This window comes from Dermacentor variabilis, chromosome 5 (genome assembly GCF_050947875.1).
Source record: "Dermacentor variabilis isolate Ectoservices chromosome 5, ASM5094787v1, whole genome shotgun sequence".
Lineage (NCBI taxonomy): Eukaryota > Metazoa > Arthropoda > Arachnida > Ixodida > Ixodidae > Dermacentor > Dermacentor variabilis.
This window is the reverse complement of record NC_134572.1, coordinates 32,661,859-32,688,353: the sequence shown is the minus strand read 5'-3', so window position 1 is coordinate 32,688,353 and position 26,495 is coordinate 32,661,859. Positions and strand designations below refer to the sequence as shown.

The 26,495-nt window shown below is 46.2% G+C and overlaps 2 protein-coding genes across 2 annotated transcripts; both read left to right on the top strand.

Moving 5' to 3' along the window:
• On the top strand, positions 1 to 16,862 carry LOC142583492 (disintegrin and metalloproteinase domain-containing protein 10-like). Its single transcript, XM_075693979.1, has 6 exons — positions 1 to 28; positions 8,904 to 9,045; positions 9,154 to 9,272; positions 13,382 to 13,632; positions 15,155 to 15,544; positions 16,848 to 16,862. The coding sequence occupies exons 1-6, from the start codon at positions 1 to 3 to the stop codon at positions 16,860 to 16,862; spliced, it is 945 nt and encodes a 314-aa protein (XP_075550094.1).
• An 84-nt stretch (positions 16,863 to 16,946) lies between these two features.
• Positions 16,947 to 25,815, top strand: LOC142583491 (disintegrin and metalloproteinase domain-containing protein 10 homolog). The gene is made up of 8 exons (XM_075693978.1): positions 16,947 to 17,133; positions 18,240 to 18,433; positions 18,963 to 19,143; positions 21,478 to 21,640; positions 22,557 to 22,655; positions 24,389 to 24,579; positions 24,974 to 25,179; positions 25,636 to 25,815. The coding sequence occupies exons 1-8, from the start codon at positions 16,974 to 16,976 to the stop codon at positions 25,813 to 25,815; spliced, it is 1,374 nt and encodes a 457-aa protein (XP_075550093.1). The 5' UTR covers positions 16,947 to 16,973.
• The last annotated feature ends 680 nt before the right edge of the window (positions 25,816 to 26,495 follow it).

Genomic DNA, 26,495 nt, shown 5'->3' with positions numbered 1-26,495 from the left:
ATGGCGGCGCTTAGCCTGCTCGTTTCAGGTCAGACGCTTAGCCTTCTATGTCCTTTCTACCACCTGCACGGGAAGTGACTTTTGTTTCTTTTCACCTGGCATGCATCCGTCGGCATGGATACTTCGTGACAGAATGATGCATCGACAGCAAACAGCTCAGCAAACCAAGTTACACCGGCAGAATAAGCGTCAGATGGAGGTCCTTCAAAACGAGCAAGGCAACCCTGTGATCATGCTAGTGGCGCAGACTAGAGCCATATTGCCGACCGCATGCTGCTTGCACAGCTCTGTGTGCACCTATCGCTGTTCTTGCAGGGCTCACCAACTACATCGTCTGCTGACACCTAGTTACGTTCAAAAGTCAGAGCCCTAAAATTTTTAAATAAATATTTTGCCCCCAACAGTGGCTAAAATATTATATATTGTAAGTTTAACTAATCCCATTTTTATCAGGACAGCGGTTTCACAATAAAAAAACTGTTTCATTTCATATGTATTTTATTAATCAGGTTTACAGTTAGTGCTTGTGAAGTTAATCTTAAATAGTTCAAGTAGCGCCGCGTTTTTTTTTTCCTCAGGTCACACACTTGCCTGGTCTGCACTGGTTACAGCAGTAAAACCCAGATGGCTCGTGCTGCCTTGTATCTGGCTAAAGCCGTAAAAGCAGCCACTATTATGACTGAGTAGGTGAACTTTGAAGCTTTAGTAGCCTTCTATAGTGCAACCACCTCCCTTACAGCTATCCTGAAAAAAAATGTTCTGTGAATGTATTTTTATATCTCGTGCTCAGAAAATGCAGCTCATACCTTGGTCGCGTGAATTCTTTCTTATATTTAGTAGTAAAAGAATCTTACTCAATAAATTTGTGCTATTTACTGTGGATGACATTTACAGTGGTCTATTAGACGCCCGCACATAGTGAAACATTTAAGCACAATTCGAATAATTTACAAAGAGCTATACCGCGTCCTTTTAGATTTCGTCGCTAGCCTTACCCTTAAACTTAAGCAATATAACTTAATATAGGAAATATGTCGTTCATAACCAAATAGAGGAACCTGGTTCATTTCTCCCAGCTTCAAATTTTTTTAACATTAGCCCTTACCGAAAAACTGAAGCCAGGCGGACAATTCTTCACCTCGGCAATCACTGTTTCAATGTCTGACATACAATGATTGCTAAGCGGTCAATTCCGACCTACAATATTACAGCACTAACTGTCGTCAGTTGTTTCTACTCCTGGTGTTCCCTTTCATTGCGGCCCAGAGAGCTATTATCATGTTTTCATGGAAGAACGAGGCAGCGAAAGGGTATTGTATTTTCCCCAACCGAGAATTCTAGTTCATGCCTGTGGCAGGTAGTTTAATTGTGCTGCTGTCGCGTTGCTATCGTCGTCGTTGCCATTGATATACACTATTGGCACTCACGGAAGCGCATCTCATCGCTTTCACACAGTTGCTGACTCTGCGTCCGTGTGGCCAGTACAGTTTTGGGGCTTATGGTGTGCCAAGTGAGAACGAGAGGTTCAGTACGACATCCAAGAGATGAAAAAAACGGCTTATTTACGAAATTACATGATAGTTTACACGTAGTAGCATGAGTACTAGTACGAGCATGAGTAGGAGCACTAGTACGAGCATGAGTAGGAGCACTAGTACGAGCATGAGTAGGAGCACTAGTACGAGCATGAGTAGGAGCACTAGTACGAGCCGGATCACACTCCCACAGAGAGAGAGAAGTGGTTCTTGAAGGGAAAAGGAAAGGTTGACGCTATGTTCTGCAGCCCTTGCGGGAGCACGGCTCAGCGTCAACAGAGGTGGGGGGATAGTGGGAGCAAAGGAGATAGGAGAGTAGGGGGTTAAAGTGTCGCCATGGCAGCGGCTGAGCAGTCCGGCAGGAAGGGCCTAGTCGATCCGGCAGGAATTTTAATCCGGGGAAAGGCCAGGGGACTGTGATCCAACAGGAGCCAGTTGGTTGGTGCAGGCCGAGTAGCCTGGAGTGGTTTGAACAATGTCTACTTATTATGTCCTTCTTTTTCCCCTTTCTCTCATCGGGTAAATTCACTGTTCTTCTTGTCGGCGAACCACAATTGTTGAACCGTTCGCAATATCCCCCCATGACGTCGCAGCGTTCCACCGAACTCCTCCTCCAATGTTGAACGAACGCGACCGCATACGAGCCAACGACGTGCCAAGCGGGGAACTTGATGTAGAAGTCTCTCCCACGGAAGTCCTCGACATTGGCCCCTTTTATTATTTAGTGGTCCATTCGTGACGGTCTGTTTGTGAGGATGAGGCACCGGTAGAGTGATATTAACGGTAGCGGTTGCTTCCACGAAGGACGGCGGCTGTGGTCTCCTCGACGTGATCACCTTTGTTTTCGTGTCACCGTCTATGTAGGGTCCAGCCTCACCCAGGCAGACGCTCGTCTCGCCCGTGAGCTTTGGTTATGCCAATTTAGTAGTCAGCTCCCTGGTCCTGAGAAATCGACGATACAGCGTGAAGGGCCTTTCATAGCTACACGCTTGCCTGTGAAGCATTTCTCGTCGAGAAGGAATGCCGGGTAAACAACGCTAAACGTAAATCGTAACACGCAGAAATCATGGTCTGCCCCAGCTACCACTGAAATCTGTCGTAGTTCTACTAAAAAAATAACGGAAAGAAGTTTTCCAATGCCTAAGATATCAGCATCCAACAAATCAGTGCAGTTGCATGCGCGCAATATAATACTCCATCAGCCCGAAAGCACGATCTCACAACGCGGCAAAGCGCGCAAACAGTTGACGTTGTAAAACTGCTAATACGTGAAAGTAAATGAACTTGTTGCAAAGTGTGATGTGTGGCAAGACTGCAATTTAACGTAGCGCGGACACCATGCAATTGGCACTAAAATTCTGCAATTTTTCATTCACTCACGTCAAGAAGGTCTACGTCTCTCTGTCTACGTCAGGGCTACGTCTTCGTCGTAGTAAACAAAATAGGCTGCCTTATATCATCCAGAAGTACAGCACCGAGATTACCTACAGGCAAAGCATAACTTAAGTTCTACAGAGAATTATAACGATGAAGAAATGCGTGTAAGCGATCAAAGTGCACGAAGTAGCAATGTACTTGGCCACTTCTATTTTTTTCTTTTTCTTCAACCTTCGGATTACTTCGAGTTGGACGAGGTGGTAGAACACAGCAATAAGACTAAAGGCTAAAATTGGTGCAGGTGTGCAGGTCAGGACAAATAGAAGGAAAGCCGAAGTCTTCTTTGTCCTTTGCGCGTGTGTTAATTTTTACCTCTCTTGCAACAGCTATTTTTCAACCTTATTTCTTTATCGAGGCCAAGCAGATTTATTGTCTGTACGAAGTTACTGATGATCCCTCCAATGCTCTTTTGAACGCATAAACTAGCTTCTTTCCTGCGTGGTTACTACTTTATCCTATCTAGCGAGTACTTTGACAAGACACCAGTGATGACTAAACCTATTGAAAGAAAATGTACACGTACAGAGAAGCGCTGGGCTCCCGGTATCTATTTTCTCATCAGAACTTGAAACCTCAATATAAATTGAATCTAGATATTTGCTGGAATCCTATTAGCGCTGATCAGTGCTTAGTTTGACATCCCACGATTTCACACAGGGACGTCACAGCGGAACTGCTCGACGCTTACATTGCTCACACGGAATGCCCGGATGTGGAAATGTTGATGCGATGTGCAGACCCTAAGCTCAGTGATTTTATGTTAATGCAATGTAGTTACGCCTACCTCCACATGACACCAAAGCTGTGGCCGGACGTCGACTTTTGGGAGTGGATCTGCGCATTTCTCATGTACCAACTACACTGGCGTGATATCTCTGTAAGTTCTATTTTGAATGCATTTAAGGTGTGACAATAGGACATAAACAATCGTTGCAGATCTATGCAGCGATTTTTAATACACTAACTTATTGGCCCATCAATAAACATGTTTATTGAAGTCTGCACAAATAAATACTATTCGCAACGAGCTGAAAGACAGAAGGAAAGAAAGGGTAGCCAAGCTATCGCCAATCAACTCTTGTTGAGTATGCATCACAAAAGTAAAACAATATAAATGTAAAATACGCAACGGGGACACCATCCAAACTGATTAACTTTTAAGGAACTTGAGTTCTTTATCGCAAAGAGCTATAGAAGGGGCGCTTACGCAAGTGGCTCCTAACTGAATGAACAAGCAATAAACCAACAAGGAAGTTTGTGGAAGAAAGTCAATGAGAGCCGACAAACTCGTGGATTCTGTAGTAAGGCACATACCGCCAAGCCTGCAGATTGCAAAACCAATGTAGTTTATGCCATTCCTACCTTTTGCGGCTACGCTTACATATGGGCAAACGGGGCGTTTTCTTAATGAACCTTCGCGTGAGCTTGCACACAGTGTCAAAACTAAGACTGGTAGTACTCTGGATGTTCATTGTGCAAAGTGTGGGTTTTCCCCCTCGCCTAGAAGACACACATCTGTTGAGAAAGTACAGCGATCGGATGGTCAGGGAAATATTTGAGGCCTTTTCAATGTGTCAGGAGCCACTTACGTAAGCGCCCCTTCTATAGCTCTGTGCGATAAGGAACTCAAGTCCCTTAGAAGTTAATGAGTTTGGATTGTGTCCATATTGTGTATTTTGCCTTTTTATAGCTTTATGTTTGTGACGCATGCGCATGAAGAGTTGATTGACCATGACTAGCCTCCCCTTTCTTCCTTTCTCTATTTCAGCCCAATGCGAAAAGTGTATTTGTGCAGACGTGAATAAAGATGTTGTTGGCAGTCAGCGCTAGCCCTGTGCTCTTCCTTGACAGTGTGTTTTATAGGCGCTGTTTAAAGTGAAAGCTATGGTCGATTTTCATTATGTGGACCCGCCATTCTCAATTATTGTTGGAGTGTTATGTTTGTGCGTTCAGTCGAGTGACGTCACTTTGTTAAGCTTAGTGCTCACGGATATTTGCAAAAATGTATTGAAAACGAAGAAGTACGTTTACCTAAGTCAGTTACTCACAGGGGATCCTGACTATGAGAACGAAATCTACAGATGAATAAAAATGGGTTGAAGTGCATACGGCAGACATTGCCAGATGCTAACTGGGAGCTTACTACAAACATTGAAAAGAAAGGTGTACAATCAATGCATTCTACAGGGACTAACATAGGGGCGCAGAAACTTGGAGGTTGACATAGACACTCGAGAAAAAGTCAAGGATCGCAAAAAGAGTGATGGAACGAAGTATGTTAGGTGTAACATTAAGAAACGGGAAGAGAGCGGTGTGAATCAGACAGCACATGAGAATAGCCGATATTCCAATTGACATTAAGAGGGGAGGGGGGGCAGTGCAGCTGGGCAGGCGATTTAATGCGCAGGATGGATAACCGGTTCACCATTAGAGTTACAGAATGGGTGCCAAGAGAAGGGAAGCGCAGTCGAGGAGGGCAGAAAACTAGGTGGGGCGATTAAATTAGGAAATCTGCAGGCGCATGTTGGAATCAGTTGGCGTAGGACAGGAGTAATTGGAGATCGCAGGGAGAGGCCTTGGTCCTGCCGTGGACATAAAATAGGCTGATGATGATGACGATTGAAAACGAAACGTACACTGAAGCGCTGGCACTTGTTCTATTCTGAGTATTTTCTGCAGAGTATTCCTAGCCACCAGCGACAGTTGTCAAGGAAGTGTTCCACCTCACTAAATCACTGCCCAGTCTGTGCTGTGTGGAGGTGCTCACCTCTGTGCCTATGTTTATTTCGGTGGTTACATAAATGCCGCCACATGAACTACGCAGTTGCACAACTTCATGCATGTTTATCTTCAGCGCAAACATATCAGGCGGAACGCGATAACAACACACGAGCACTGGGTGGTGTCGCCTACCTTCCTGTACCTCGTGATTTGTTCATGCTGTAGATAAACGTGCAGTTTCAGCAATTCCCTCAACTTACTACTCTTCTACGTCAATATGCCCCAATTGAAATTCGGCCTACGAAGCTGAGAACCGTATTCGCGATGCCCCGCCCGGCAGTTGAAAGCCGTATCCCCGTAGCCACCGCGACAGGTATTAAAGATTTAAATTAAATTCCGTGGTTTTACGTGCCGAAACCACGATATGATTATGAGTCACCCTCAGTGGGGATTAATTTTGAAAACAAGGGGTTCTTTAGCGTGCATCCAGTGCACGATACATGACTTTTCGTTCGTTTTTTTGTTTCGCCCCCATCAAACGCTGCCGCCATAGCCGGGATTTGATCCCGCGACCACCGGCTTAATTAGCAGCGTAACTCTAAAGCCACTACGCCACCACGGCGGATACGGCGATAGGTATTCTTTAATGCCTTCGTGTATTCCTCTATATATGTCACTCGGTGCTCGGTGCTAATGTTTGCGGTTTCACAAGTGGTCACGTTTCTCCCCGATGTGTCTTCAAATTATTCGCTCACGAATTCTTACCGAGGTAATCAGAATGCGCTAAAATTCAAATACCAGATCACTTCCGAGTTTTTGCTTATGATCAGTTAGGCTGCGCGCGCAGGGTGAGCACGCATTGTGTTTACCGTTCAGCTACACTGCACGAAAATATACCGGCCGTCAGAAATTACAATTACGGGTGCGTCAATAAATTACTTCCTCAGAGAGTCTTTTCAGTTTCACTCTTTTCAGTTTTAATTATTTCTGTTTTGTTTTTGCTCTTTTACACAAATAGACAGTAAGAGAAAAGCATCGTGCTCTAGAGGCTATTCGGCGTGGCTCACCAGATCCGGGACGTGCGTTACGTCAACAAATCTTCACAGAAAGCGTTAGAGCCGCCGGCAATAAGACCTTCGCCCACTGTGGGGCAAACCTGGAGAAATAGATGCAAATAAAGTAGTTATGGCAAATACCATGTGTATATGAGTTTCCCTCCCTGTGTCCACGTTCAGATTTTGTTGCTATTATTATTCGTGCAGAAAGATGAGATGTCCCGTTATCTCTTGCCATAAGGTGTGCATTCAATTTTGTTGGGAAGTTTTAATGCTCAAACGTGGAGGCCACTGTTTGTTTTTCTTGACGGCCGAGACGCAAAGAAAATGCGCGCATATAGCTACTACTAGCTAAAATATATAGCAGCAAAAAAAACCGGTACGCCGCTACACACTAATGAAAAACATATTGCGAGGAATTGCTGTCGCTGAATGTTTTCTAGGCGGCACATAAACACACATTAATGCGATATTTAATACAACTAGAATATTCTACACATATACCTGGAGGGCAGTACAGAGTAATCGGACATGCAATAAACGTACGCGCTGCAGTAAGCAAGGTATCCCGTGCTTGCAGACGTCATGTCCATACGCTACCACCACACCTTGGCTGACACCGGGTCTTCATCCAGGCCAACAGTGCGGAGAACCGCTTTAATTTCTCAGTTACGCCAGTTTTAGAAGCCACATCTCTGCTGGTTCACGCCGCTAGCAGTCACGTGCCAGCTTTAGAGAACGCGCGCAAGCGAGGAAACGAACCAGAAGAAGACAAGACAGAAGAAGCAGAACAGGGATTGGCAGCGAGCAGTTCTTTTTCTTGCGCCGTTCATGGTCGGTCTTGGAAGCTTCTGGATTGCACTGGCGACGCTCTCTTGTATGGCTTCCATTGTTTACGCGGGTAAGTCCACCGCCCAATGTGACTGACTTCAGCATTATCATATCTTCGCAATCAAAACCACGGGACTCTGCGTACTGCGGTCACTCGAGACACTCCCGCGCGCCCTCGGGAGTGTCTCGAGTTACCGTTTTTCATGGAAAGCCAATGAAATACGGCCTGAAAGATATCGAGAAAAGATGTGACATCATGTTTTCTCCGGTATATGAGCAATGTCTGGCTTTTCAAGGCATTTCAGAACGTTCTTGGAAATGCATCCTGAGGTTGCTCTTCGTGAAGCATCGTGTAAGTACCACATATACGGGGTGACCATTTTTAAGCTTTCGGGAATTCTTAAAAATCGCCTCCTGCCGATAACATAGTTCTAGTCCTTGAGCTAGATTATTCGGAGAGGCGACATTACTTGCACGAGAAATTTAAACATACACAGCTAATTACGGAATATTCACTAATGGACTTCCTAATCACCTTAAAGCACATATGGCAATTTAAGAATTGTAGCCGGTGAGTTTGCAAGGTGTATTGATTTGGAATGAATTTCCTCAATGAGGCCAGGCATACGCCATCAAACTCCATCGATTTTTTTTTAACGGAACGCTCTTTTAAGTATTGAAGCGCAAAAGTAACTGGAAGACACATGTATTTCGTCCCATACTTATGGAAATAATATCGTGGAAATAGTGTAATCCTGGAAATGTATTTTAAGTGCATACGTCTGGCAAACTCATTGGCTACAATACATAAACTACAATATGTGCCGTAAACAGTTAAGAAGATAATTAGTGGATTTTCATTAATTAGCCGAACATCTGTTTCCATTTCTAGTGCTAGTAATATCTGCCTTTGGAATAATCCAGCTCGAGGATAAAACTGACGTTATCTCCCGCAGGGGATCTCTAAAAAATTCGGAAAACTTAAAAATGATCACCTCTTATGTGAAAATCGAGGTGACGGTTGCTTCAGGAAACTGACATTCTTACCAGTTTAATTTGTCGTCGTTTAGGCCAGGCGTCCTTGAAAGTGCCGTTATATGGCTCTAAATAAACAGGCTAGTTTTTGTACAACGACTGCTTCCGCCTGTCATACAAGTCCAAACAGAGTGGTTAAAACAGCGCATATATTGCTACAAGTCACTGTCTGTATGCTCCGTACACGTGCGCTAGTTCACACTTGACGGCGAAGTTTTGTGCAACAAACGACACGCCACTGGAGCAGTTGAGCATTTACTGGGAACGCATTCTGCCCCCGCGCGCGCAGCACGCGCTCTCAACGACTTCGTGCTGCATTACGAGCCGCTCGCGTACGAGCCCATCAGCGTGGGCAGCAGGCGCTGGAAGCGCTCAGCCGCGCAACACCAGGCCCCGCTCCGCGTCGAGCTTGCATTTAGGTCCTACAAGAGGTAAGCATGTGTTCACGGGAGTGGGCAGTATCGGTGCGCAAAATTGCGGAACGTCGCGCACTTGAAGGGACGGTTCTCTTTCGAGCCATATCCCCCGATTTGTTCCAGAGAGTTCAGGCTGCGCCTCGAGAGGGACCCGTCCGCTTTCTCCGAAGACTTCACCATCGAGACGCATCGAGGACCAGTGTTGGACAGCCTGGAGCATCTCTATTCCGGTCATGTCGTGGGTGAGCTGTCACTTGCGCTGCTATAAGGCCGCATTTCGATGGGGGCGAAATGCGAGAAACATCCACCTACTGTGTATTGGGTGCGCGTTAAAGAACCCCATGTGGTCAGAACCATTCCGAAACCCTCCGCTACGGCGCGCCTCATTATCTGATGATGGTTTTGGCAAGTAATACCCCAGGATTTATTCCTTTACGCTGCCACACTCGCAGGCGAGCTGCACTATAGCTTCGTTTCCCCACATCAGCCGTGCTGCAGTCTAACGAGACATGTTTTCATGTTCTTCACGTTTAAATGTGTGCACCCGCCGCGATGTAAGAATATCGGCCCCTCACTTCTGCTCAGCAGGAGGCCTCGAGTTCACGTCCTGTCCGTGAAGACTGCGTTCCGATCAGAACTGAATTCGGAAACGTTCATAAACGTTGAATTCGGTACAGGTGAGAGTCCAAGGCAGTCACATTGGTCCAGAGCTCACCAGTACAATGATGAGTTTCATAGACTCATCGTTACTTATCCGATAACGCTCATTGATGATGTCTACGACTGAGGGACTTATTGATAAACATTTTTCACACTAGCGAATTCGAGTATGCGTTGAGAGCACTTGTACAAAAAATTCATGCCGATGGATTTCCATAAGTTGCCACTGAAAAGCAGTGGCCACTTGACTCGAAGGTTGCCGCTGCCACCTAATCTGTCGTAGGGTGCCTCGATGCCACGCTTCTCCTTACAAGGTGGTGACATGTCTGATTGTGCCGCCATATTATTACGAAACACATAAGGGCGCCCTATGACGGACAGCGGAGGTTTAGGTTCTGTGCTCACTGACAGTGTAAAATTTTCTCATTCTCAGTTTGTATGGTTACGTGCATTGCAATATTTATATCTCACCTTAAAAATGAGGTTAAACGCTTACAGTAAAGCAATACTTGAAAAGTTCGAGCCCGGCAGAAAACTAGTCGTTTTTCCCGCGCTTTCACTTACGCCAACAAGTTTGCTTCAAACACATAGTTGACGCATATGGTGTACACTAAATGTTTCAGGGATTGTCCTTCAAAAAAACTAACGCGACTTGCTATCGTAAATGTTTAGATGCGTCAAGGTGTGAAAAGATATACGACAAAATAAGGCGAATAAACGGCAGCGTTACCAATAGCTGAGGGTAATGTATTCATCGAGATACAAATCGTGCGTGTGAAAGGTAAGAATGATAAAGAGCATGGGGTCGGAGTCAGTCTTATATTAGCATACGCACACTACACGAGTATCAAAAAGCAAGCTTGTGGTCACGGTTTCGATAATGGCCGTGGCTGCCCAATTTCAAGCTAGGCAAAATGCAAAAACGCTCGTGTACTTAAATTTAGGTAACCGTTAAAGTACCAAAGGTGGTCAAAATTATTTCGAAGTCCTTCACTACCCATAATAATCAGATAGCGGTTTTGGCATGCAAAGCCACAGAATTTATTCTTTCTAATAAGTGAAAGGCAAAAGCACTATAAATGTAGTGCCTAACCATTCTTTTGTAAAACACATTTGCCTTAGTTTCGTTATGCAACGACCCATGACGAGCAAAGTAACTTAAGAAAGAAAAGCATCGTGACATATTTAACTAAAAGAAAGGGAATTTTTATTGCCAGAATGTACAGATCGAGTGATCATTTTCAAGCTTTCCGGAATTTTTAAAAATCGCCGGTTGCAGACAACATAACTATATTCATTGGGAGGATTACTCAGACAGACGGACATTACTTGCATGAGAAATCATGTTAGTAAAAGCATGTATTCAACTAATTTTTAAAATTCACTAATTACCTAATTACTTGAAGGCACATTTAATTTACGAATATAATGGTGAGCTTGTAAGGCGTATCCACTTGGAATCAATTTCCAGAATGACGCCAGATTGAATATGTACGCAATCAAACCTGCCGTAAAAATGCACTGTTGTTCCACTTGCTTTTTTACAAAAGGCTATTTTATGCATTAAAGCACAAAAATAACTGGGATGCCCATGTATTTCGTGCCACACTTTGGGAAGTATCTCGAAACTGGTGTCATCCTACAGATTCAATTCAACTGGATACGTCTTGCAATCGCAGCGGCTACAATTCGTAAATGGCAAGATGTGCCGAAAATTAATTAATTATGACGCTAATAATAGCGAATCTTCGTTAATTTTTGAACGCGTGTTATGATTTCTCAAACTACTATTAATATCCGCCTCTTCGAATAATCCAGCTCAAAGACAAGAAGTATCCGAACGGCCTCAGGCGATTTTTAAAAATTCCGGGAGATTTAGAAATGGTGACCCCGTACAGCTGTCACTTGAGTAAAACCAGAGGAAGGCAACCCGAAAACCGAAATGTAGTTCAAGACAGCTCACCAACATGTTCAGCCTCCCTGAAGTCACAGGAGACCGTGTACTCAAACTCGAGAGCATTGACAAAGCTCAAGTTTGTATGCTTACTATAACCATCAAAACAGATAAGTTCAGGTTTACGCTTGCGGCGGTTTTACTTCCATATTCCAACTCCCCTCGTTCCATCTAGCTTGTACAATCAGTGCAAGTATACATGCTGAGCCGCAACATGACGAAACTTCCCAAGAATATTCTCCTGACGTTTGGAGGCTCAGTGCATGGGATAGTTGGAAATGACACATTGAGTTTGAGCAGGCACCCCATGACCTCGATTAAGCGATTTAGACGGCAAACGCCTAGGGCGTAATAAAATTTCACGAACACCGTTTCACACAGAAGTCACAACTTTAAACATCTTAGATGAACAAGGTTCTTATCAACCTTTCGCTGCGTTCTGGGTCGCGGGGAAATATAAGACGTAGGTGTGATTCTTCAGTTGAGCTGGTGCACAAAGGTGTGCAGCAAACAGGCACGACGGTGCATTTTTAGCGATAAAACTGTCAAGCCTTTTTAATTTCACGTCGCGAGCCCGAAAGGTCGGCTTAGACAACGGGGGCGCAGCATCGTTGAAATAAAGCCCAGGCAACAGGACCACACCGCGCTGACCAGTGCACGCACGTGTGCGGCCTCTTCAACAAATCGGACACAACATAGCGGAGGTGCGACGCGCGCCTGGTCAAAGGATGTCACCAACCTGAACGGCAGGAGGCGGTGCTGACATCGAGGTACCCTTCTTTATTGAATCAAAGTAGACTGTCGAGTGGAGATTGTTTCAAAAAACGCAAGATTTTATTTCGGGAGACGTTTTGAGAACCTAAAGGTTTTAATCGCGGAAATGGGCTGTATGCCCAAATGTAAATAATACTGCTTAAAGTTCGTGCTATTGTGCCAAGTAATGTCCGTCTAAATAAGTATTTTAGTATACGAGACAAAATAGGGCTGACAGTTTTAGACTGCAGATTTCTTTCTTCACTTTCAGAATAATTTGTGGCACTGCCCTAGCTAATGCGTGAGGTCGTGCGTTCGAAATGCGCTGCCGCTGGTTGCCAAACCAGCGGCAGCGCATGTGTGTGTGCAGTGTGTGTGTGTGTGTGTGTGAACCGTTCGCATGAGGTACCTGCGAAATCGAAGCTGCCGTCAAAGCCCTGTGTGCAAGAAACATCTGTTGTTCCCACATGATAATTTCACATTAATCTGTACACTTAATGTATACCACCCGATATACTACTAACTACTCGTTCATTGCATAGCGACAATCTCGACTCTGGCAACATTTATACTTTCAAGTAACATACGTACATTTCAAGAGCAGTTGCTTGTTCTTAAGTTCACGTGACGCCTGCTGTGAAAACGATATTGAACATCCACCGCCATTGTCAATAGCGGCTCTGGCTAATGCTCGCCGGGCCAGATCTAGCATATACACACAAATGCACAATAACGTAGACAGCATGACAGCCGCCACTGTAGTTAACATCCGGCAGCAAGTAGGCATAATCTTTTCCAGCACTTCTATTGCCCTTACCCCTATAATTTCTGCTTGTCAGTGTAAGCCACAGTTAATTCCCTCTATGCGTTTCTTGGCTTCATCTTCTGTCGGATTCATGTGGTGACAAACAAAAATTGAGCCTCTCGGTTATCCTTTTCGTTTCTTGCTAACTTAAAGGTCGCATAACCTGCGCTATTATCCAGGGGCGCCTGACAGCCGCGTGGTGGGATCGATCATAGGCGGTGTGTTCAGCGGCCGCATCTCGCTGCCCCGCGAGGGCGAGGAGTTCTACGTGGAGCGCGCCGGCCATTTTGCCCAGGACTCGGCCCCCTTCCACTCGCTCATCTACTCGGCGCGGGACGTCAGCTTCGCCGGTGGACGTTGCGGCCTTCATGGTGCCACCAAGGAAGTCATGGACCGAATACGGCGCCAATACCGGCGGCACCAATCTCAGGTGCCTTGAGACCAACCACCACTGAAATTAAACAGGGCAAACACAATAAACCCTTCAGCTACATTTTCTAAATGCCGATTCCTTGGACACTTTTAGGGCTCTCCGCTGAGACAGCCGGGTATCGATATGCAACAATACTTCACTATGTTAGAAAAGAAAACGTTTGAAGCATGATAGGTGAGAAATTGTACCTGCAATTCGCTTGTGAGAACTAGGCCCGTAGAAATTGACATTAGAGGAAGGGGGTGAACTGAGCAGGATGGAATTCCGGCACTCGGATGAGTTTGTACGTTGTTCGATGCGCCACTTTTCAGATGATGCGATCGGAAAGCAGCACTCCGAACTTCAACAATTAAAGCTTATTCTGGCTAACGCTCGTCGCATGTCGTGCCAATCACATACAAACTAAGCATTTTAAACCATGATTTTTTCAAATGCGCACTGGAAAGAAATGTCGGTGAAGTATAGTAGAAGCCGATTCCCTCATTGGTACTCCAGCAGACTTGGTAAAAATGGATATTGCAACAATCGGCTCGTTCGGCTGATGATTGAGCACGCGATCATTAACTATACGACTGCGTAAATACCCCTTTTTAGCAACAAGAATGTCACCCCACATTATTAAATCTCTCTATATGAGGCTTCCAGGGTGAAATTCGCATCTATAAAGATTCCACACGCTTTAAACCACCGCGAAATTGCAGGTTTGGAAGCCTTCCTTCGTTAAAAGTTGCATTACTCACTGAGAAATGCTCACTAACGATGGAAGAGCCACCACATTTGTATTTGACAGCTCGCTGAAAGAGCTATAAAATCGCTCTACACGTAAAATGTTCCCAAATTTCATGGTAGCAGCACTAAACTACTGCAATACGTTGAAAAGGGAAATGATGCCAGCAGAACAGGCGCAGAGCCATAGAACTGAGTTCACACCACCGGGCGTGACTCAACAAATGTCAATTCTAACTAAACCTATACCTCCCATTGTTCTCTGAGTGATTTACGGACTAAAATGTCAGGCTTAGTTTGTGCAAAACACTATGGTGTCCGGTAACAAGTTTACACTTGAAGATTACCGCTGATAATTTAGCTTGAATAATGGTAACAGCCGCTTGCGTTTGTATGGTATGATTATTTGTTACGAGGTCGGCAAGTAACATAAATTTAGTAAAACGCTCAGAAATACTACATGTTCACTTCATGTCGTAAAAGTTCAACAGCAGACCTGGTGTAGCAATTACCTAAAATATTTTACTCCGACTTAGCTTTAGACCTTACGGAAAATACCGGAAGCACCCCAAATCGGCAGGCTATTGCCATTATTTAAGGCAGAAAAGAGCCGGCTAGCATTAAAAGTACACATGCTAAGCTTTATAACAAAGCTGACGCGATTAGAGTGCAGTACGTCAATTGTAAATTCGTTCAGGCGTTCAGTTTTCCTCGCAATAGCGTAGCTTGCTCGCTATTCTTCCTCGCAATATCTTCCTCGCAATAGCGTAGCTTGCTTTCGTGGACCTTACAGCAACGCCGTCTAAAGCGTTCGGTGATGGACCTCGACCTCAAAACAACGCCGATGACCAGCGCGATTCGAAGGAAGGTTGCGGCCTATGGTTCCGGCATTCACGGTCGAAACCTCTCGAAGACGCCGTCCAACCGCGGTGGCGTCCTGGATCCGGAGGGTACGCTTCGAAAGACGTACGTTCAGCGCGTGTGTAACCTCGAGATCGCCGTGGACCACACGCTGTTCGAGGCAGTGGCCTCCTGGCAGGGAAACGAGCATGACAAGATTCTCAGGGCCCGCCAGGAGTTGACCAGCATGGTGTCCAAGCACGTGAAGGCCGTCTCGGAGATCTTTGGCGGCACAAACTTCAACGGTATCACCGGCATCGAGTTCGTGGTGCAGCGTCTCGTGGTAGGAACAAGCGCTGGCCATGTGGCCAGTTGGTTCCCACATTTGGCTTTGACATCCGTGCCGCGTTTCGTAATGAGTCTTTTTCGTTCAAGTACCCATGAGATTAAGAAGTTTGCAGGGACAACATGGCCACAATTAGTACACGACCGGGGTAGTTGGAGAAGTATGGGAGAGGCCTTTGCCCTGCAGTGGGCGTAGCCAGATGATGATGATGATGATGAAGATGATCCATTAGACAAGATGTCGATGTTGCGTAAGAATGTGCCATGCGCATATTCCGGTGGAAATGTGTGGCAGAAATCAGGAATGTGCAACTGGACTCGAAAGGGCACTTTAACGTTGAGAGCTCTACGCACCAGACGCGAGTGACGTGAGGTTATTTCTTATGAAGGATCGCGGCTAATCGAGGACAGCTTCTTTTAAATCTGCGGGAAAATGCCGATGAGTTCATCCAGGATATCCAAAAGCATTCGCCGCGTTGTTCAGTGGCTACTGAGTTCTGCGACCGAACGTGGAAAACTTGTATGATAAATCCTAGAAGCGCCGGCCGCATTCCGATGAGTCGGCTCCATGCTTAACCTTAGGTGGATGTAAAAGAAAAAAACCTTGGTCGTCTGTTAATCAGAACTCTCCTGTTACGGTGTCGCAGATATTCATCAGTGCTGCTTAAGCGACATATCCCAACAACTACTATTTGTTTGACAGGGACTTGCATATAATTTATTCGCAGGCTTTTGCCTAACTGATTCATACGCTCTATGGCACAAATATTTCAAAGAAACACTATACTCACACAAGGCGCAACTTGAACTACGTCAATCATTCAGTACACGGTAGATCTACCGCACTCGTACAGACACATACATCGCGAAGCAAAATGTATCTTTCTTTTTTTTTTTATCGAGTCGGCGCACATTTTGACAAATGGCAACAGTTTGCTAGCGGTGGTCGCACGACGTGCGTTACACCTATATATCCCACCCGGCGGACACGTGCCTATTCTGCGTGAAGCGCATCGTCGTCTAAATTAGATCTACGAAGCGCTAAGCAAGTTCGCGAGTATGTTCACTGCATCCATGTATCATGGCTCCTGCGAGCAGCCCTGGCCGACGTCATGCATACTTCAATTACTGCTCGTACAAACTACGTCACCATATTACGAGCGGAGTTTCGTACATCTCATTCATTTTTCTGTGGCCTTGTTGACTGTTGTACGTTCATTTAATAAGAAATATATAGCGAATAACTCATACAAAATGAAAGAAAATATATTTTTCTTGTGCCCTCTTCACGTTCTTGACAGGTGAAGCCACATTAGGCAACTTTCTTTGAGCATCTTCAGTGTTTTGGAAATGGTCAGGCAGCGTGTTTGCGCCGCTCTGTCCATGTCATACAGATCAACGACTCCAGCGTGTGCGAGGGACCGGCGATGCGGACAAACCCCTTTTGCCAGGACAGCCTCGACGCTCCCCATGCGCTGCACGAGCTGTCAAAAATAAACCACGACGGTTTCTGCGCTTCGTACCTGTGGACCCACCGGGACTTTCCCGGAGGAACGCTGGGCCTCGCCTACATGGCTGAACCTGATGGTGTGTACCGCATAGTAGCACACTACACCAGGGTGTGGTCTGAGCACGTGTACCTATATAGACGGTTTTCTTCTCCATGTAGGAACAGGCAGTAATCAATTATGTGAAAGGCGGCGTTAAAATGTCGGTTTTGTTCTATAACCAAACGCAACACTTCTTTTATAGCTATATTTTGATTAGAAGTTTTATGGAACTCTTTTCCCAGCTGGCGAGCTTCAGCCACTGGTATGTCGTGCACGTTGTCACCAGCCCTCTTCGGGCAATTCTGCCTAGCTGATCTGCGCCTGTTTTACAGGCCCGCTGATAGTCGTTTAAAAACTTTATTGTTGAATTCGTAATGAAATGTTCCAACTTATATAAACCCGCAGCTGTGTCCTGAGTGAATAAATAGATAGTACATGGTTCACACTGTCAATAAATGCTCTTGCGTGCAGCCGGTGACATTGAGTGTGTTTGAAACTACTCAACATATTCAAAGCTGACGACATGTATCTGCAATTCAGATTGACCATGTGACACGGACACGACTGTAACGAATTGCAATATGGTCTTGCGTAAACGTCGGCCAAATCTCACGAGCGCTTTTAGCTCACAAATCGCGCAATTCTCCAAATCATGCAGCGATCATGTGGACCCGATCACCAGACAGGGTCATCGCACCACACAACTGACATCAGCCAAGCTACACGTCGACATGTTTGTTTTGGCGCTCTGCAACTCGATCACTGGGGCCGACTGATGTGTTAAAACGAAACTCTGTTTGCCGGCTTAGTACTTTACATTATGAGGTGTGTTATATATGAAATACTTCGTATTGATGTGCTTACAGTTTGATGAGGAAAGAACTACATCTGGGCAGATGAAAAGTGTTCCTCATGCAAGCCTTCCACTACATTACCTTTCGCGAAGGAGGCACTGTGGACAGAACAGGAGTTGTACGCCTGTTGCTTTACTACTCCTGAGAAACCGCCTTGATGAGCATTTACTGAACCCTTCTTTTGTCAACGTCAAAGAAACTCGGGAGGAACGGCTTCCGGTCAAACCCACTGGGCTAGCCGGGCTTGCATCAGCACAACCGCAACAACATTGCATGTGTACGCACGCAGGTTTCTCGGGCGGCATATGTGAGCAGTTCCAATCCGGAGGCGGCATAGTGGTCGACACAGGCACCACGGGCTACATCGGTAGACTGAGCCTGAACACGGGCGTGGTCACCTTTCTCAACAAGAACATGCGTGTGCCGCAGCGGGTCTCCGAAATAACCTTTGCCCACGAGCTCGGTCATAACTTCGGAGCACCGGTGTGTCCTCAATTGTTTTGTTTACGCCGTTGTAAAGGGAGTAACTCAACGCCACCAAGCAACAGAAGGTATTGCGTCGGGTTAGTTTGTTCGATAGTATGCACGGTTGTGGAAATTAGCGAAACAGCGCTTAATAAGCAATTTCTGCCGTTTCGTTAGCTTTCATCGCTTCACGGAGCACGTACCCTGAAACGACGTCTGCACACGTAACGCTGGCACTTGTATGACACCCGAAAAAACGGTCCGCGTATTTAAGGACCAAAGTGGGCGTTCGATATACATGTTTGCTGGAACGAGGCTTCCTATGAGTGAATTTCACTCGTCGATTCGGAGCAGTTTTTCTTTGCACCGTTCTAGCGAACGCGTGTTGAAATTTATTTACGAGCTATATAAAGATGCGATCTTAAGTTCAAGTTATAATGTAACCATCGGTAGAAGTTTAGATCTTGAGTGTAATTATTCAAGCGAGCTTTCATCCTAAATTTGAAATATTCACACACCCTTACTTTTCTGGGTCCCATCCGTGCAGCACGACATGCCTCCAGACTGTGTCCCCGACGGCACAGGCGGCAACTTCATCATGTTCGCCAGCGCCACGCGCGGCAACAAACCCAACAACCGGCGCTTCTCCATATGTAGCGTGCGCAACATATCGGCTGTCCTGATGCAGATGTTCTCGCAGCGCGGGTCCCGGCCCAATTGCCTGCAGGGTGAGCTTCACTCCCCGACGCCTGACGCAAAGCTTTCACGAGCGATTGCCTTTTCATTTCGTGAGCTTCAATAATAGCCCATCCTCCGCTTGCCCTTTGCAAGAAACCAGGGACCTTTAATCCCTGTTCGGGCCATTCTGGGAGCACAGACAAAATAGACTGATTTATGGAGTTCAGCGTCCCGAAGCAAAAAAATACGGTTATGAGAGGCTCCATAGTGGATGGCACCGGGGCAATTTGGGCCACCTAAAGTCTCTTAACGCATACCTGAATGTAACTACAGGAGCGCATTTGAATATATTGCCCCCGTGAGAATGCAGCCACCGAGATGTAGCATCCAGTCCGCGATCTCGTGCTTCGCAGGAGAATGCCACTGCAGCTGATCCGCTTTGGATATAGATACTGGCTTAACAAATACGAAATGTACACTGTGTTTACAAATAGTTTACAAATAGTTTACAAATAGTTTATAAAAGAAGTACCCAAAAGGATTTCTGGTTGCTCAAGCAAAACTCTTAGCGACAAGGATTATTTTCTCTTCCTTACCTAAATGGCGACTCTTGTCAACAATTTCTTGCAAGCAGTTTCGTCCTATAGGTATGAAATATCCAAGCGTTATATAAATGCGAAAAGTAATATAACTGCACACATAACAGCAGCTTGCGACATTGTTTTAGAGACGATGTAGACCAACTGTTACTACATATTGCGAGCGCTTTTAGCTCACCTCATCCTTTACAACTGTATATAATCATCTTCAAAGCTGATCATCATCTTCTTGGCGGGTTCTCACTGCGACATCGCCTAATTAAAGCGTTCGGTCTGGTTCCGACCTTCTAAGTGGGGAAGGTTTCTCCTCGATCCCAGTGCCGTATCAGTTTCCCGTTCTCCCTGGGGCTGTGCTCAGGCCGCCGGGTGCACCCACCTGCAACCGAGATGTTGTACTGCAGCGGCTCTGGTTCTACTAACCCTACACCTCCTGCAACTCTGAGCACGCCAGTTTAAACTCGCAATAGTCGTCAGCATGATCGCCTGGTCTCCGCTGGACTCTGTGGTGACGACATTGATGAATGTTACGATAACTACAACACAGCCAGCTACTATAACAAGTGAAAAGTCCATCAAAAGTTAGTAAACATCGCCTTCTACCTCACCCACGTAGCGGAAACATTGTTCCTCAACCACGAACACTGATGTGCCGCATTTACGCAGAAGATCCGACAAATATTCGGCACTACTGCTGACCTATCTGATGTCGCTAAAAAGAAGCTCGCCGACCGCTGCCAACACAAAATCGATCGTACACTTCCTACACTGAAGAGGCCTTGGCGTTTTCCCGATGGGCCAGTAGCAACATAACGGAAGCAGAACACATTTGTCACATTTTCAAGTAAATCAGCCCCATCGCATTCAGTGCCCTGGTAGTTCAAAATGCCACTTCGGTTAGTGACATCACTGCTACATGCCAGCGGGTTAACGAGCTTCGCTCCCTTCGGGTACTGCGTCCCTACGACATTGCGCATCTTGCCGGCGGGGGTGATATACCTGAGCTACGGGCTCTCATTTGCGCCATAATACGCCAGGAGCGTCATGGTCAATATGCGACGTTCCCGTCTGTTGTCTATCGCCAGTACACGCCTTCTGGACTCCGTCAGATCATCAGCGGAGAACCGTTGTCATTTTCATTCGTACCCATTCGCACTATCCACAGCCCCTTCGCATTTCCACCTAGGTTTATGTTGCCTTGCAGCCGCCTCTGCTGGTGCCGAATTCAACTTCTTAGTGGGGGTTGTCTGCGATCTCGCCTAATGAAAGTAATCGGTCTGGTTCCATCATTTTAACATTTCTCCCATTCCGGCAGGCACATAATGCTTTAAATAATGCGCTGTCACTAGCTACCGTGAAAGACCTTTCGGGGACGCTCGTACAGCAAAGCGACCCGCTTCGGTAGCCCAGTGGCCATGGCGCTTCGGTGCTGAGCTGGAGGTCGCGGGTTCGAGACCGACCGCGAGAGCCTCACTTCAATGGGGCCATGCAAAAGCGCTCGTGTAACTAGATTTACGTGCACGTTAAAGAATCCCAAGTGGTCAAAATTAATCCCGACTCTACCCACTACGACGCACCTCATAATCAGATTCTGATTTTGGAACGGAAAACCTAGAATTTATTTTAACGCGCCAGTGGTAAAAATGCTGTCTGTGGACAAGATTTTTCTGGCGGCGACGGAGCTTTTGAGCGCAGACTATATAAATGATCCTTGGCAAGATATTCAACTTTTTAAGAAAATAGGCTTAAAGTCCAATGCAACGAGTGTTACCTGCCGCGCATTCGCAGAGCCCCAAGGCCCCTTCTGCGGTAACTCCATCCGCGAAATGAACGAGGAGTGCGACTGCGGCTACGAGCGCCAGGACTGTGGTGCCGACGTGTGCTGTTACGCGCGCGAGCACGGAGAGATCAACCGCAAGCCGTGCACGCTCAGGCCCGGAGCCGCTTGCAGGTGAGGGCATCGCGCACGACCCCCGTTGACGTGCATAGCTTTTACCCGGCTGTATCTCTTAAGAAGCGCTAAAGTGGTTGGCTTTACTACAGACCGGCACCTATCTAAACGAAGACACGATCCAGCGCGCAAGGAAAAGCGGGAAAGAGGGCCGATAAAGAAAATTTACTGCACATATAGAACGCTGGTTTTGAATTATATGAAGACCAGCGTTCTATCTGTCCAATCGTCTTTCTTTCTCTGCGCTCCGTTCCGTCTTTCTTTTTTTTTTACGCACTGGACCGTGTCATTGTCTAAATTCCAACTAACCAACTTTCTTCCTTAAATACGGCACATATCTACCCCTCCTCGACATTGAAGAGTTGATCTAGGCCCGACACAAGTTAGTGAGGACTCGAATCTGAGACACGTGTACTTCTGGGACGTGACCAGCAGCGTTAAGGTTTGTATAACGTCGTTACTAACAACGGGGAACCTCTGTCCAACTGGTCAGGGTGACGCCACTGAAAAGAGTGCGAACTCAAGAAGCAAACGTAAATTTACAATGACGTGCTGCTCTATGGTGTGTGACGCCGCATGGGCCTCGCCAAAATAGTAGTGCTCGAAAGTAAGCATTCCTAGACCCCGCACACCCTTGTACAGTATATATTCTAAAATTTCCCTGCATATTATTCTACACAAGGTATTGACAGAAACAAGGCCATTTCCTTTCGAAGGCGTTTTCGCCAATAATTGTTAACACGTGCTGTGTGCGCTGCTGTCGGAGCACCACCCATCGCTTGCTGTGGTCTACAAATATCCTTGAAAAACTCTAGAGTATTCAGTCGAACGCGCATAGCCTCCTCCGTGCAGTGAAAGGGTGCGATGCGAAGCATGTACTTTTTCTTTCTTTCTTTCTTTTTTTTTGCAACCACAGTCCCAGTAACGGAGCGTGCTGCAGCAGCGACTGCCGCTTTCACAACACGTCGACGGCATGCAGACCTGAAGACGACTGCACATTCGAGGCCTACTGCACGTATCCTTGTCGATGATCGTAAATTTTTCAGCGTGCCACAAACAAATAGTGGTTTTTGTCACATAAAACCCCAGAATTCAATTATTCCGAATTTCAGTGCGGCACATGTTCTATGCAGAAGACCGTTTCACAACAGAGCTCAAAAGATATCCGCAGCACCCCCGTCCTCCCTTTCGCTGCGTTCCAGCCATTCCTTATTTTTTGCGAACACATGAGCGCCAGTATACGAATCAAGTTGCGTCGTTCAACATGAAAACCACCATCTGCAACATTTACAACGAACATGACATTTCGGAGTCATTTATTGCAGGAAGTGAAGGTCCAAACCCTCTAAGCTATATAAAAAAATAGTGGCAAGTGTCATAGCGTCACAAATATTACAGTATAATGCTCGATTCTACGAACAAGTTTCGGTACTCAGCAGGTGAATGCATTGATGACGTCATGACATGTTGGTTTGCTCCGTTCCTGCGAAAGCTGCTCCACGTGCGTGCAGCCAGAAGTAATCCACGCCGCCCTCTTCTTCTTTTTTTTTTTTTTTTTGAGAGGTAACGTCATCGAAACTCGCCTTAATGCTGCATGACAGCAGCAAATCCCGCTCTGTGTCATGACATCATGATAACGAGAACGAGAATAAACGGGCTGTTTATCAAGACCAAGTTTAGAATCGATTCAAATGTAGTGTTTCTCAACGTTCAGACTACAGCTAAGCTTTATCACTACACACGCGAGAAGCGTGTGGCATAGTTTCTACCGCTTTGAAAAATGTGTGTCAGTACTTCTCTCAAGATCCACTACGCCGTATTCGAAGTCGATTCTCTCCGAGTGTGCGTGCGGGTGTTTGAAGTACCGCTGCGCACAGCCATCAAGGTCGGGCCACTGCACCGTCTGCAGAAGTGCACGGTATCGAAAGATTACAGGTGAACTAAATGCAATAGATATAACAACGCAAACGCATGCTGTCAGTGATATTTTTATTTTAGGCTATTTATGAGCCTTTACAGATATTTTGTCAAAAGCTCGCAGGAAGGTAGGGCGAAACGGAGGCATACCCCACCACTCGCATGGGTGCAATGGCGTAAAATAAGTTACTATTTCGCTGACGTTATAATAGACTCTACAATACGGATAATGGCTCCGCAGACCCTTTTTCTAAGCTCGTGGACACCGACATTTACACATTTCAAATTACACTAGAAACAATCGGCAAAGAATTTTCTGCTCATCCTTGAAGTCCGATGCACGTAGTACCACATATAAGTTGCTTAAACCGGTGGCAACAAGGTCATTAAGCAGAATTGATAACACTCTGGGTGTAAGGCTGTCGTATCGCCTACGACGACGAAAAGCGCCCGTGAAGTACATTTCAAGTATCGTGAGACGATAGCGCAATCGACGAAGAAAATTAACGCAACGAACCGCGCCACGATGTTATACATGTGTGCATATATTTGTGCGTGCCTAGACCATCATACACATGAGAGGTGTCATTTCGTCCAAGTGGGCATGTATCCGTGTAATTTGATCAAGTAATGGGTCTTTGAAGTGCCTAAGTAATCGGTTATCACAAAGAACTAATTATGAAAGGTATTGGCAGCTGCAGAAGACGACAGGCGCACGCCACGCTGCTCCATACTGGCGGTTACAGGCATTTGCAAAAGTGAAACACCACATTCTGACCCATTCTCCCTCGCGCTTTTGCCGCCGTGCTGTCCTTGACCGCTGTCCACCAGCGGCACAAGCGGTGAGTGCCCTCCGTCGGACTGGAAGCCGGACGGCACGTTGTGCAATCACGCCACTCAGCTATGCGACGCCGGCGAGTGCAGTCAGTCCGTTTGCCGCCTGTACAACCTGGTCGACTGCTACCTGACCGGGTCATACCTGAGCATGGAGGACATGTGCCTCATCGCCTGCAGAGAAAACGGTGCGAACTCGCCCCCGAGGCGCTGTGCGAACTTAATGGACCCGAGCAAATACTGCCTTCTTTTTATTACCAATGCCAAGTGTCAGTATGATCTCATAATCGCTCTTTTTCGTATGCTTTGAACGCCTGGATAAATGCAATTTGCCGTATTGTGCTACCTGTTTTTATTCCACAATAATCTTTATGCTCCGGCTTCTTCAAAACTCGATATTCAGCAACCTTTATGCAAAATTCGCGTGACTGGAAATTTAATACAAAATTTTTGTTTAAGTCGTCAAACAGTTACCCAAATGACAGAATGTATACGTTTTAATTATTCTTAAGACTGCTTAACATTGCCGCAACTGTAACGCTTTCTCCAAGGGGACTCGTCCTGCGTGCTTGTTACGTGCAGTGCCGGGAAGCGAATGCAAGGAGGCGTGCAGCTTCGATCGCATGCGGGACTTCTGCGGCAGGCGCATGCAGCCGGGCGCTCCGTGCTACGACCTGCAGGGATACTGCGACGTTTTCCAAAAGTGCCACCTCATCGACGCCCAGGGTTTGCTCTCCAGGCTCAAGCGACTCGTCTTCGGCGGCGAGGGCATGGGCAGCGCACTTGTGGTAACATATATGGCTGCGGTTCGTCCCTGCGATAAAAGAACTGTTCGCGAAATTCCGCGTAACGCCCTTCCCCCCACCCCCCTACTACCTCTTTCTCATGTGTTTTAAGTTCTGCCAGCGAAGCGTTTGCTTCCATAGTTCTTTCTATACGCGCTGCAGAACTCGCAGATGTTTCAAAAGCTCTCCTGGACTTCAACGTTTTCTTTGACTCCTGAGTAACTTGATTCCCTAACATCGCTCAATGATTCCTGAGTCATATATTTATAGCTACTACGTTTGATCTCGCTAACTATGGTTTATTTGACGCAATTGGCTGACTACTATTTATAGCCAATTCCGGCTCATCTTGACTATATTTACATAACGGCATCTGCTGTTGCCGTGGTAACATTCTTCGTTATAGGCACGCATTTAAGTCTAAAACACAGACATCCCTGGACGTTCTCTGTCACGCAGCACTACTGGTACCTGACGCTGGTGGCGGTCGTGTTGGCGGGCGCGGCAACTGCCGTTTTCGTGCGGGTTTGCGCCGTGCACACGCCGAGCACCAACCCGCACCTGCCACCGGAGAGGACCATCATGTCGAGTGCCCGCCATCCGGTCGCCTTCATCAAGGATGTGACGCGCTTCTCCTGAAGAGATATAAGATTGGGGAAACCGCTCCGCATCTCTGAATATTCAAGGCGCTATATTGAGTTGGGAAACATTTCTTTCAATGCCCGCCGCCTTCTTTTTTTTTTTTTTTTTTTTTGCTGAGAATCAGTCTCGAATAACAAGCTGCTGTCCTCCATCCCCTCGCAGAAAACAACCGCAAACTATAGAGGGACGACCAGCACTTAAAATTTGAATGAATGCGTTATGAATTTATTCTTGAGTTGGACTTGTCGCAAGTTCAGTGCTTACAAACGCCTTCTTAAGATTGCGTGCTGTTGAAGATGACTAAAAGGATATACTCGTACGTGCTGTATAGGCAAAGAAAACGTAACATAAACTACTGCAACGGCAATTTGATTACCGAGGACAGCTTTTCTTCGTGGGAAAGACTGTGACTGAGATTTCAAGCTTTTCTAACGTTTCCACTTGGGGGTCAAGTGATTATATTTGCTTAACGTGCATGGCTGTTTTGTCTTAACTGGGCAGCCTTCGGTATATGTATACAAGAAAACGAAAGAGAGCAGATGTAAAGACACGCAGTGTGCCAATGTGTGCGGGTATGTTGTTATTGTGTTCGTTGGGTCGTAACTGATTGCATTCAATGAGTCGCATAAACTTCGTGGTTTTATGGAACAGTAATAACGCCGAACTAGAAACGTAGT